The sequence below is a fragment of the Balaenoptera borealis genome (assembly GCF_965194805.1).
Source record: "Balaenoptera borealis genome assembly, chromosome: 20".
Taxonomy (NCBI): Eukaryota; Metazoa; Chordata; class Mammalia; order Artiodactyla; family Balaenopteridae; genus Balaenoptera; species Balaenoptera borealis.
In genome coordinates, this window is record NC_138879.1 from 21,992,887 (window position 1) to 22,004,983 (window position 12,097).

General features: G+C 58.0%; 1 protein-coding gene across 4 annotated transcripts; it reads left to right on the forward strand.

The window, feature by feature from the left end:
* The first annotated feature begins 2,529 nt into the window (after positions 1 to 2,529).
* On the forward strand, positions 2,530 to 11,876 carry RUNDC3A (RUN domain containing 3A). Of its 4 annotated transcripts, none has more exons than XM_082374389.1 (11): positions 2,530 to 2,864; positions 6,478 to 6,593; positions 6,995 to 7,131; positions 7,318 to 7,403; positions 8,231 to 8,320; positions 8,434 to 8,514; positions 8,693 to 8,858; positions 8,971 to 9,128; positions 9,897 to 10,034; positions 10,149 to 10,255; positions 11,277 to 11,876. In XM_082374389.1, exons 1-11 carry the CDS (start codon positions 2,758 to 2,760, stop codon positions 11,417 to 11,419), a joined length of 1,329 nt encoding a protein of 442 aa, XP_082230515.1. In that variant the 5' UTR covers positions 2,530 to 2,757; the 3' UTR covers positions 11,420 to 11,876. The 4 variants fall into 4 exon arrangements, with proteins under 4 accessions (XP_082230515.1, XP_082230514.1, XP_082230516.1 ...); XM_082374388.1 differs by having other exon boundaries at positions 2,531 to 2,864; positions 6,983 to 7,131; XM_082374390.1 differs by having other exon boundaries at positions 2,531 to 2,864; positions 6,998 to 7,131.
* The last annotated feature ends 221 nt before the right edge of the window (positions 11,877 to 12,097 follow it).

The following is a 12,097-nucleotide window of genomic DNA, read 5'->3' on the forward strand; positions in this document are numbered from 1 at the left end:
TGTTCAAATATGTATAGAAAAGATGTGTGTAGATGCTGAGCAGCAAAAGGTCCCCCCTTTTTCTGTGCCAGTTACTTATTTCTTGCTTTTCTGCTCCAAATCCATTCTTCATGTCTCTCTGCTCTCCGATGCTGAGGGGTCGGGAGGACTCTACAAACTTGTTTCCCAGACTCCACTACTAACTGGCTTTCTGTTAGGTTCTACTAATAGAAAGCACTAGAGGGAGATGGAAGGCAGGGAAAGGAGAAGGGACGATATTCTCTTTGGGGGTTTTGTTTAGGGTCACCCTATCTTTGGCAGTTGGCTCCAGCCTTCAGCTTTTTTCTGCATTCTTAGAACCAGCTTTGTAGATGGCTCCTCTTTGTAGATGGCACCAGTGGCAGCCCACTGGTGGCTCTGGATGAGTCTGAGCCCCACCCGTGGGCTCCCACCTCTTCCCTTGAGTTCCCTTAGCCCTTGCTACTTTCTTTAGTTACGAGTTTAACTACTTCCACGTTGTCTCCATGTTCTCTTTCTCTTTTTGCTCTTTTGGTCTTCCCACTCCTGTGTAACCAAATCCCCTCTATTTCAAATACATCATGTGGCTTCTATTTTTCTAACTAGGCCCTATCTGGTGCACAAAATACCCTCAATGGTAGAATAGATAAATTGTGATAGAGACATACATTGGAATAGTATACTGCGAAAATGACTCTCCCTAACATGATGTTGAAAGAAGCAAATTGCAACTGAATTCATATAGCATGACTCCATGTCTACAAAGTTTAAACACCATTAAACTATATTTTTTATTGATGGATGTGTAGGTGGTAAAACTATAAAGAAAAGCAAGAAAATGATAATCGCAAAAGTCTGGATAGTGGTTATCTCTTGCGGGGATGGATGAAGATGAGATCTGGGAGAAGCATACGGCAGGTCCTGGGGTGTTGATAATGTCCTATTTCTTGATCACTGAGGTTATGACATAGATGTTTGCTTTGTAAATATTCTTCAAGCTGCACATATGTGTTTTAGGTGCTCTTTTGTGCATCTGATATATCTTGCAATTGAAAAACAAAAGAACGAACATCACGATCACCCCTGGCAATGGGTCTGGAGGCAGGAGGACAATAAGAGGGGCTCCTAGAGGTGAGGCAAGAGGGAAATGTCAGAGAGGAGGGACTGAAAAGACTAAGTCTGAGGTCCCAGAAGCCAAGAATTGAGGCTGACGCTGAGTGAGCAGGAGATCTGTGCTGGGAGTCAGGACCTTCTTCCCAGCCCCCAGGGAGGCAAACCAAGGTTGGACATTTCTACAGGTCTTTCATCTCCTGCTCCTCTGTTTGTGCTAATGGAGGGTCCCTGCCTGCTGGTCATATTCAGATGTGGGTGCACATCTGAATCAATGTGTAGACATCGACCTGCCACTAGCGAGCAGAGTAAACCCAGTGAGTGGGCAGAGTTGGTGAATGGACATTCTTGAGGCCAGATGGAGAAAATGGGTGGACCCCTTGTAATTGACACAGAAGAGCTTTCTGCGGGAGCTGGGGATTTCAGTGGTTGAAAGAGAACAGGCTAAACAGAGGGATGGAGCAGGTGGGAGCAGTGATGTGAGGGAGCAAAGGGTGGCAGGGAAGCCAGACTATGCCTCCATTTCCCCACCTTTCCCTAAGAGATGCGACCAGCACTGTAAATCGACTATACTTAAAAAAAAAAACAAAAAAAAAAGATGCAACCAGCTTTTCTGGCCTTGCAGAGAGGGTTGATGGCACCCTGCAGCAATTCTGGCAGCCAAGGGGTTAACCCCTCATGTCAGCTGCCTCTGGGGTGGTGTGAGGAGGTAGGACTCTGAGAAGAAGCAGTTACCTTGGCACCACTGTGGGCATCAGCTCTACTGCTGGGAACCGCCACAGAGCCCAGGCCCTTAGCTGCCAGTCTACTCTCCACTCATCGTCCCGAGTGGTCCCAGGCGCTGGGCTCCTACGGCTTATTCTGGATTCCCCTCCCCCACCCTAGTAACTGTGGACTCCGCCGGCTGGTGCAGACAAGTCAAGCCAGGGCGCAGACCGACAGATATGCAGTCTCTGACTGCTCCTTGGTCTCCCGGGTCGGCAGCGTAGGGCCACCTGCGCTCTCTGGACGCAGACCTAGCCTGGCCTCGCTGGGAATGCCGAGACTGAATGGGTGGGGGGAGCGGGGCCGGGATGAGGGTAGAGGAGGTGAGGAGAAATGAGAAATCTGAGATAGACACCACTGATCACAAGTCAGAAACAAGGGAGTAGAGGCGTCGGAGCTCAGAGACGCTAGGCGTGGGTACCGGGCTCTGAGCATGGGGGTGGAGAACAAGCCAGAAGCCCCCTTTCTTCCTTCCAATCGCTGCCTCTCCCTGGGACCCTCTCCGCCCTCCCTGAGGCCCCGGCCCTCTCCCCTCCCCCCCAAATCCTACGTCCTCTGCGGATTGGTCCCCGGCCTGCCGGGGGCGGGGCCCGAGGACCCTGACGTCACCTGCCAAGGGGGGCGGGCGGCTAGGGAAAGGGGGGGTGACTGGCCCCGGCTCAGCACCTCGGAGAGCTCCCTCCCCTGCCTTGTTTTGCTCCGGAATCGCCGCCGGGGGAGGGAGCCAGGGGCCCCGGCAACAGGCGCAGCGGCTGGAGGATGGCCGTGGAGGGGTCGAGGGGTCCCGACGGACAGAGGGCCCAGCCGTGATCCGGCGGGGGGGCCGGGGCGCCGGGCGGGTTAGGGGGGTGCAGCTAGAGGCGGCAGCAGTGGCTACACATCTGGATGGAAGCGAGCTTTGTCCAGACCACCATGGCTCTGGGGTTGTCCTCCAAGAAAGCGTCTTCCCGCAATGTGGCTGTGGAGCGTAGGAACTTGATCACCGTATGCAGGTGGGCACCGCTGGCGGGCGGGGGTGGGGTGGTCAGGAAGAGGCGGCGGGGCGGGCTGCGGAGACCTGGACTGAGCGTGCCCGCGGGAGGAAGCACCGCAGCCGCGGAGAAAAGGGAGGGAGCACAAGGTTAAGAGGAGCGCGTCCGCTATCCTCAGGCCCAGGCCTGGAGGGGGTTTGGAGGTCTGGTCCCTACCCTTCTAGGCCAAGCCAGGCCTATGCCCAGCCTGGGGCCTGGGGGTGAGGGGTGTTTAATTGGCACTGCAGCTTCCTGTGAGAACCAGGAAGTGACATTGTGTGTGAGGGGGAGGGGTGGGGATGGCTGGCTCCCTTGCTGGGGGCGGGAGCGGGGTGGGCAGAGGAGAACTGATGGGATAGGGGGATGAACGCCCTCCAAGTGTACCCTCACTCCCACTCCTGTCAGCCTGGCCTCTCTGGGGTGGGGCTTTTCTGGGAGATTTTCCAATGCTCAAATCCTGGATCAGGGATGGTGCCCTCCTCCATCTCTGGGCAGTTGCAGCCTATGGCAGGGTCAACTGGGCATGTAGGCAAAGTCCCTGAATCCGTCCAGTGAAGGCACGGCACTGCCCCTGCCGTGGGAAGGACTGAGGGCCTGAGCACAGAAGCCTGGGTCTCCTGGGTTCAAGGGGAGGAGATTGGGAGGGCAGAGCCATTGGTTCCTGAGGGTGGGGCTGTCGCAGTGTTGGGAAGACCTGCCCACTTTCCTGGGGCCAGGAAGTGAAGCTTCCCACTTCCCAGCCCTGCAGTGATTCACCCCCCGCTGCCCTGCCGTGAAGCCAGGAATGGCCAGTCTCTCAGCCCCCACCTGCATTCATCTCTCCGTCTAGGATCCCCCTGCCAGCTGCCTTCTCCACCTGCAACCTCCCCTCTCCCCCATGCCGCCTCTGAGGGCAGGGTGCTCCCACTGCAGGGCTCAGCTGTCTTCCCTTGCCAGTCCCACCTGCGTGCACACTGGCCTTGGTCCTGCTCCTTCCCCCAGGAATCAGTGCCCACCTGATGCCCTGGCTTCCGTATCCTACAGCTCCTTCCAGGTTCCTGGGCACACACCCAACAGTACTGCGTCTGTCTCACACCATTATATCCCTAGTGCCTAGCACGGTGCTGTGCACATCTGACCTCTGTAAAAATGCCTGGAATGTTATAGAAGGAATGAGTGCAGCAATGGCCCAGCCCAAATGCGGTCCCCTGCTTCCACGCTCACCCCCCAAACCCTGCCAGTGTGGTGTAAAACACAGATGGTCCTAGGTTCAACCTCTTACTTCATCAGTTATGAGCTGTACAACCTTGAGGAAGTCTCCTAACCACTCTGGGCCCTGGCTGCCTCATCATCCCCATTGTAGATGTAAAAGCCACACCAAGGAGTGTGCCTAGCCCTGTCCCGATGCCATCCTTCCAGTCCCTCTCCTCTCGCTTGAGCTCCTAGGTTCCTCTTCCTTCTCTTGCCTGCCAGGACAGCTGGGCCTGTTGAGTGTGTGGGAAAGGGGGGAACTCCCCTTGGCCTAGGCTGCAGAAGCAGAGGTTCTGGTGGATTGAAAGTGTGCTTAGAGCTGGGATGTGAGGGATAGAGTTTTGGGGAGGATTGGGAGCATGACAAAGGCTCAGAAACCCCTCGGGCCCCTGCCGCCTCTTCATTGTCACGTGGTTCGCCTCCAGCTCCCAGAACAGTTCCCTTTAGCAGGCCGAGGGCTCCCCTGGGCCCTGGCCGCCCTGTCTCCATGGTAACGGGCAGCAGCCCTGCACCTCTGAGCAGGGAACACACCATGGGGCTCCCAGGGGGGCAATGACCAGCTGCAGCACCCCTGAGGACAGATGGCAGATGGCTGCCATGCTGAAACCAGCCGCAGGCCCCCACTGAGGTCTGACCCAAATGACCAGAAGAAATCACGGGGGCGGGGCTGCATAACGAAGCCCAGATTAATGCCCTAAACACAGGCTCCTTCTGGCTATCCCATTAATGGCCCAGCTCCTCACCACCCCTACCCCATGGCCTGTACTCACCTTCTCTCAGTCTTTCCTGGGATCTGAACCAAAATTTGATGAGACAGGTACCATTGTTCTTGTTTGCAGCTGGGGAAAATGGGCCTTGGAGAGATTAAATGACTTGTCCAAGGCCACCAGGTATCACACGGACACAAGATTTGGGTCCACCCAGGCTGCCTCACCCTAGGGCAACTCCAGCACTGACCTGGCTCTCATCTCAGGCCAGACCAACTCTAAGCCCATAGGGAAGGGAGGAAGGTCCGTGGGCTTGGTTGTGCCATTGCCCTGAGAGCCTCAGAGGCCAGGGCTTGAGGGCTGGAGCACAGAGGGCAGAGGAGGTAGGGGTTGGTCGGGGCCTCGGTGATCCTGACATCCATCAGGAGGCCACAGATGTAGCAGAAAGAGCAAGGCCTTTGGAATCAGACATACCTGTTGACTCCTCACAAGCTGTGTGACTTTGAACAGATCAGTCAATCTCTTGGACCCTCAGTTACCTTATCTGTCCAATGGGGCTGCTAGTGATAATAAGAGGACCCAGGGCTGTTGTAGGGATGGATGAGATAACACACGCAGAGTATAGTGCTGGGCGCATCACAGGGCTTGATGAGCTTAGGGTAAAAAGGACAGTTCCAAGCAGCCCCCATATCCCTGGATACCTCACCCCTGCTATGCCACCCATAGGGGGGCCACGATGGGATGTTGGGAGCCATGTCTTCCTCCCTGTCCCAGCCCACTGCAGTGATGGCCGGTGGAGATTGCAGTCGTAGGGACTGCAGAGGGAGCTGAGGCTCCGGGCAGGATTGGAGGGAGGGACGGGGGCTGCTGTGCTCCAGCCTCTCAGCCCCATTGGCTTCCCTTGGCTTCCTTCCTCTCTGAGAAGCCAGGTGTCCGGGCCCCCAAGCCCCCTTCCAGAGATCTGCTGCCAATGCCCCCTCCCATCCACTGAGTGTGTCAGACCCACACCCTGCACCTCCCCCGGCCCAGTTCTGCACCGCCTGGTTCTGGGCAGCTGGTGTGTGGGTGGCCAAGCTAGAAGGAGAAGGGGGAAGGGGGGCATCCGTGTGCTGGGAGCCCACCTGGCCACCCATGCATGCCCACGCTCCATGTGCTTGGTGCCAACTCACATGCCCTGGTACAGGTGACCCACACCCCACCCCAGAAGGGACTGGAGATTGTTCCAGCAATAGCAGAAGGGAGCTTGAGGCAGGGGCACAAAGCAGCTCCTAACTCCTATCCGACCCCTACCCTTCTCTGACAGAGAGAATGCAACTCCAAAGGGTGGGCAAGGAGGAAGGGGCTCTGGGCTAGCCCGCTGGCTCTAGGTGCCTCATCTTTCTACCGATTGTTTCATCCCCTCTCATACCTTGTTCCTGAAGCTTTCTTTCTCTGCCTCTCACCTCTCTTGTCACCCACTTTGTCAATCAGTCTCCCACCTGCCACCCTACTCTCCCATGTCACAGCCCCTCTATGGGTCACTGTCTCCCGCCCTCTTTCCCTCTGCTTCCCCACCACGTCCGTGCTCTTGGTGGCCTCTTCTCTGCCTTCCTTCTACCCCCATCACCTTGTCTTCTCACCTGACACCCTACTGCCCCTTCTCCCTCCCCCTCGCCCAGGTTCTCTGTGAAAACGCTGCTGGAGAAGTACACGGCAGAGCCCATCGATGACTCAGCTGAGGAGTTCGTGAATTTTGCAGCCATCTTAGAGCAGATCCTCAGCCACCGCTTCAAAGGTGGGCCCAGGTTCCTGTCCCCCCACAGCCCAGCCCTCCCAACTCCCAGCCTTTGGCTTCCAGCTACCCCCCCACTCTGATCTACTCTGTGGCTTTCTGAACTCCATCGTTGACCCTGGCCCCAATTCTGGACCATGCGCAGAAGCTCAGGCACAGAGCTGGGAAGAGGGGAGGGGATCTTCTGGGCACAAGACAGTGGGTGTCCACAAGCCCCAGCCATGGGCGTGTAGTTATGTGCCCTGTATATACATGCATGTGTGTGCACGTGAGTTTGGGGTAGGCACTACGCACGTGCATGGCTGCTTATACTTATGCATGTGTGTGCCCCATTACATGGACCCTCTCCAAACTCCCTGGTCTTGCTGAGCCCCCTCCCTGCCCTGGCTCAGCCTGTGCCCCAGCAGGTCCGGTGAGCTGGTTCAGCTCAGACGGGCAGCGGGGCTTCTGGGACTATATCCGCCTGGCCTGCAGCAAAGTGCCCAACAACTGCGTAAGCAGCATCGAGAACATGGAGAACATCAGCACTGCCCGAGCCAAGGTAAGTGGCCTGCAGTGAGCAGGGCCAGGGCAGCTGCTCCCTGCTCTGGATACAGGAGGGCTGCCTGTTCCGTGGTCCTAGCCCCTGCCCAAGGGCACTGGGGAGAAAGGCCACAGGAGATCCAGACCCAGTGGTGCACACTTGAGTCCCTTCGGGGCAGCAAGTAAAGGTGAGCATGCTTTCCAGGGCCGGGCATGGATCCGGGTGGCACTGATGGAGAAGCGCATGTCGGAATACATCACCACAGCCCTACGGGACACCCGGACCACCAGGTTAGACCCCCTCAGTCAGTGTGGACCACAAGTCCCAGTGTGTACATTCATTGCCTAAACACACTTGATCCTTAAGTTCCTGCTGTAACCTTCAGTACCTGGACTACAATTCCCAGTATGCACTGCTAGCTTCCGGCTCCCAGACTGTCCACCAGTCAGCTGGGCCTGCAGTCCCAGAACACACCTTTAGCACCACCACCATCTCTTCCAAGTCAAATTCATTATCTCTCATGAGCCCCAGCACCGGTCTCATGCACAGCTCTGCTCTTAGACACAGCTCTGGACAAGCCTCAACTATGTATCACCTTACTTGTTGGCCTTCCATGGCCTACAACACAGAGCCCTACCTGCTCCCCAAACAATAGCAGCAGTCTGTACTTGCTACCCGTGGACTCCAGAGCCCGAGGGGTCAGAGCTTCAATCCCTGCACTGTGGGTTTTTAACTGCATTGTATCTCTAGCCTGTCCTCACATTTCAGAGTTCACATCAACATATTTTTGAGCATCTACTGTATGCCAAGCACTGATTTAGGACTTGTTTCCTGATTTTTAAGGATCTGGGTGACCCAGTACTTGGTGGGGAAGGGGGAGTTCTGAGGATGGAGGTCTAGTCTCAGGGCACACACGTTCTAATAGGTGGGAGACACAGGCGCTATCCCCAGTGGGCCCCAGTCTGAGGGGGGAGACAACATCCACAGCTGAGGGGTGAGCAGGAAAAGGATACCTCCTTCCTCTAGGAAAGGTTGGTAATAAGCCAACAAGAGACGCCCTGAGGGGCGGGGCTCCCTGGGAGGATGCTACACCGCAGTCCCTCACCCCTCCCCGCAGACGTTTCTATGACTCGGGAGCCATCATGCTGCGGGAGGAAGCCACGGTCCTCACCGGGATGCTGATCGGGCTGAGTGCCATAGACTTCAGGTGGGGCCTGGGTGGCCGTGGCCATGGTGGGGGGTTGAGGTTGTTTCTCTGCGAAGGTCCGCACTCCCATCCCCTCATACCCGCCCCCAACCCTGTGGCTGCTCTGCCCCCAGCTTCTGCCTAAAGGGCGAAGTGCTGGACGGGAAGACCCCCGTAGTCATCGATTACACGCCCTACCTAAAGTTCACCCAGAGGTGAGCAGCCCGATTGCGGCGAGGGGTGCTGGGTGCGGACAGACGACGGCCCTGAGGGGCGGGGATGGCGGGAGACGGGCGGGCTGGGCGGCCTCCTGGTTCCCCTGCCCAAGGGGGTGTGGCTGGGGCCGCGCGGGCGGGCAGGGCCGGCCGGTGCCCACTGCGCCCTCCTTCCAAGCTACGACTACCTGACGGACGAGGAGGAGCGGCACAGCGCCGAGAGCAGCACGAGCGAGGACAACTCGCCCGAGCACCCGTACCTGCCGCTCGTCACCGACGAGGACAGCTGGTACAGCAAGTGGCACAAGATGGAACAGAAGTTCCGCATTGTCTACGCGCAGAAGGTGCGCGGTGCGCGGCGGGGGCGGAGCGGGGGTTGCTTAGAGCCCGGCAGAGGGCGGGCGGCCGCGGGGACCCTCTCCTCTCGCCGCCCGGGCTGAGCCGGCGCCCCCGCAGGGCTACCTGGAGGAGCTGGTGCGTCTGCGCGAGTCGCAGCTGAAGGACCTGGAGGCGGAGAACCGGCGGCTGCAGCTGCAGCTGGAGGAGGCGGCGGCGCAGAACCAGCGGGAGAAGCGGGAGCTGGAAGGCGTGATCCTGGAGCTGCAGGAGCAGCTGTGAGTGCCGCCGCGGCCCTGACCCCGGTCCTCGGCCACCCCGACCACATCACCCCAGGGAACCCCCGCCATCGCCCCCATTGACTCTAACGCCACCTTTCCTGATACGAAGCACCAGCATCAAACCCCTGAGTCCGTCACCGCCACCCCGAGATCCACCCCCCTCCCCGCCGCCGCGACCTAACATCATTCTCGACATAAGGCCCCCCACCAACCGGCTCCCCACTTCACCCTCAACTACCTGACATAAGCTAGAATGGCCATTGAACAGTACTCCTGGGACCCCAACATTACAATTAAGGACCTCTAATTAATGTGACTCAACGACCTTCAACATGACTGCATTATTCCCTCTGTTCACCACTCCTCCCACCGTGACCCCTGACTTCACCCCTACCCATCCCTCTAACGGTTCCCCTTGAAACATTTTCATCACCCTGTGACCTCCCAGCATGATTGTGGCACCCCATGACTCTTCATGGTTCCCACACTACTCTGCAGCCACCCGCCCATCACCCTGACTGACGCCCTGCAACATCTCATTATTCCCCTAACCCCCAGCACGAGTGCACTAATTCCTGTCACCGCCGTGGCCCCCCCAGTACCCTCCACTGACTCCCAGGATCTGCCCCACTGATCCTCAGCATTCATACCCATTTTTGCTACCCAGGTTTCAACCCTAACCCCTCCCCCCACCTCTTGCTGAGCCCCTCTTCCCCACTTCTGCTCCCTCTTCCAGCCAGGCCTGACTCCCCCTCCCCATCCCAGGACAGGTCTGATCCCCGGTGACCATGCTCCCCTGGCCCAGGGTTCCAAGGACCTCACCACACGCCTGGTCAACCAATGGCCATCACTGGGAACACTCAATGGGTCCGAGGGCACCAACAACCCTAAGCTCTACCGGAGGTAAGCCCCAGGCAGGCTTGGCTTGGCCTCAGTGCCGCTCCCTCCTCTACCAGGGAAGAGGGGCACTGGGGCCGTGGGCCTCTGCCCACACACCAGCTCTCTGCTTTGCCACAGACACAGTTTCATGAGCACGGAGCCGCTGTCGGCTGAAGCCAGTCTGAGCTCGGACTCCCAGCGCCTGGGAGAGGGCAAGCGGGACGAGGAGCCCTGGGGCCCCATTGGTGAGCCCCCCAATCCAGCACCCATCCCGGAAGGGCTGAGGCCAGGCCTTGGGGCTTGTAGTCAGGCCCTGGCCACTTCCCTCATTCATTCAACTCTTCCCGAGAGCCTAGCACAGCAACTGAGAGCTTGGTTTGGGGCATCAGGCAAATCCCAGCTGCGCCTCCTCTGGTTGTGCGAGCTTGGTCACTGATTCCACCTTGCTGAGTCCTTCTCATCTGTAAAATGGGGATGTTGTTTAAAATGATCACCAGTGTTGGCATATGGTGAGGGCTCCATGGCTTTTGGCATCACGGCATCCTCAAGAGCCCCGCAAATCCTCAGGGAGTTCTTCGCCTAACTAATTTGCTCTTATCTCATGCGCTCTGTGAACCAGTCGCCTGACCATTGTTTCCCCCTTTTCTTTGGCTGCCAGGAAGCTCAGAGCCAAATTAGTGGCTCCCTTCAAGAGAATGTCCAGGACTTCAACGCATGCATTTTGTGTTGCCCTCCCCCTCTGGCTTCACCTTGGTTTCCCACCCTAGTTTTCCCGGTGCCTGGACTACCTGTCTTTTCTTTCTAAAAACCACACTGTACTGGATGGCCCTAGATCTTCTTTGACACAAGGCAGGCTATGGATGTGGAACCCCGCCACACTGTTTGTGATTGTCCGTGTGTCTGTCTCCCCACCAGACTGTGAGCTCCGTGAGGGCAGGGACTGTGTCTCGTCCGTTCTCTGTATCCCCCGTGCTTGGAACGGAACAAGTGCTCACCGTGTGTTTAATAAATGGAGAAAGAGAGAGGATGAACCCTCGGGGGGAGACAGAGACATAAACTGACGATTACAATACAGTGTCCCCAGCTCCCTGCATGGAAAGGGGCAGGTTCTTACCAGGGTTTAACTGAAAAAGGCAAGCGCTCCAGAAATGAGGAAGGTCTCCGGATGGGTGACCTGAGGGCTGTCCCTTCACCGCCTGCACCTGTGCACACCCAACTCGCACACGCAGACCGGTTGGCCCCGCCTCACCCGCCCTCTCTCCCCAGGGAAGGACCCCACGCCCTCCATGCTGGGCCTCTGCGGCTCCCTGGCTTCCATCCCCAGCTGCAAGTCCCTGGCAAGCTTCAAATCCAACGAGTGCCTGGTGAGCGACAGTCCCGAGGGCAGCCCGGCACTGAGCCCCAGCTGAGGAGCGGCATGGGCGGTGCCAGCCCCACCTGCCGCCTTTCCTCACGGTCCCCCAATCCAGGCCACCCTCCAGAGAATGCTGCCCACTCAGCCAGGAGTCTCTCGGGAGACACCCTTTGCTTCTAGCCCGGTTCAGCTTCTTGCCCGTGGAGGCAGGAGCTGCCAAGGGAGGCAGCTTGGGCCAAGAGGCAGGGGCACCGGGGCCACAGGGAGCCCTCAGGAAGCTTATTCTTCTGGTGACCCCGCTGCCTGGCTAGCTCCCTACCAGACTCTCCTTCGCTCATCTCCCCGCCCTCCTCAGGAGCTGGTGGCCCAGCCTGGCACCGCCGCCTCCCATGCCTCTCCTGTCTGTCCCCGTGTATGCCCCAGAGTCACTCCTTCCTCAGCCCCCAGACTGGGGGGGGGGGCGGCGGGGGGCAGCTATGAGGGTAGCAGGCAAATAAAAATCAGAGGACTGAGGCCAGCCTTGTCTGTGGGGGGACTGGGACAGGGCCCTGTTCTGAGGTTGGCAGAACGTGGCGGGGCTAGTGCTGGGCCCGTAACCAAGGTGATGCTAGACCAGATAAAATCAGGTGTGCCCCCTGGGAGCAGACTGGTCAGAGTAATTCAAGAGGTGGGTGGCTTCTGTATGAAGTGTTCTAAATATTAGGTCAGCCCAGGGAAGGACCAAAACATGTAA

Bases quoted from the DNA above. Each gene is read 5' to 3' on its own strand.
- RUNDC3A (XM_082374388.1), top strand. From the start codon at position 2,758: ATGGAAGCGAGCTTTGTCCAGACCACCATGGCTCTGGGGTTGTCCTCC. The intron at 8,859-8,970 runs GTGCGCGGTGCG...GCGCCCCCGCAG, and splicing joins GCATTGTCTACGCGCAGAAG to GGCTACCTGGAGGAGCTGGT. The intron at 9,129-9,896 runs GTGAGTGCCGCC...TCCCCATCCCAG, and splicing joins CTGGAGCTGCAGGAGCAGCT to GACAGGTCTGATCCCCGGTG.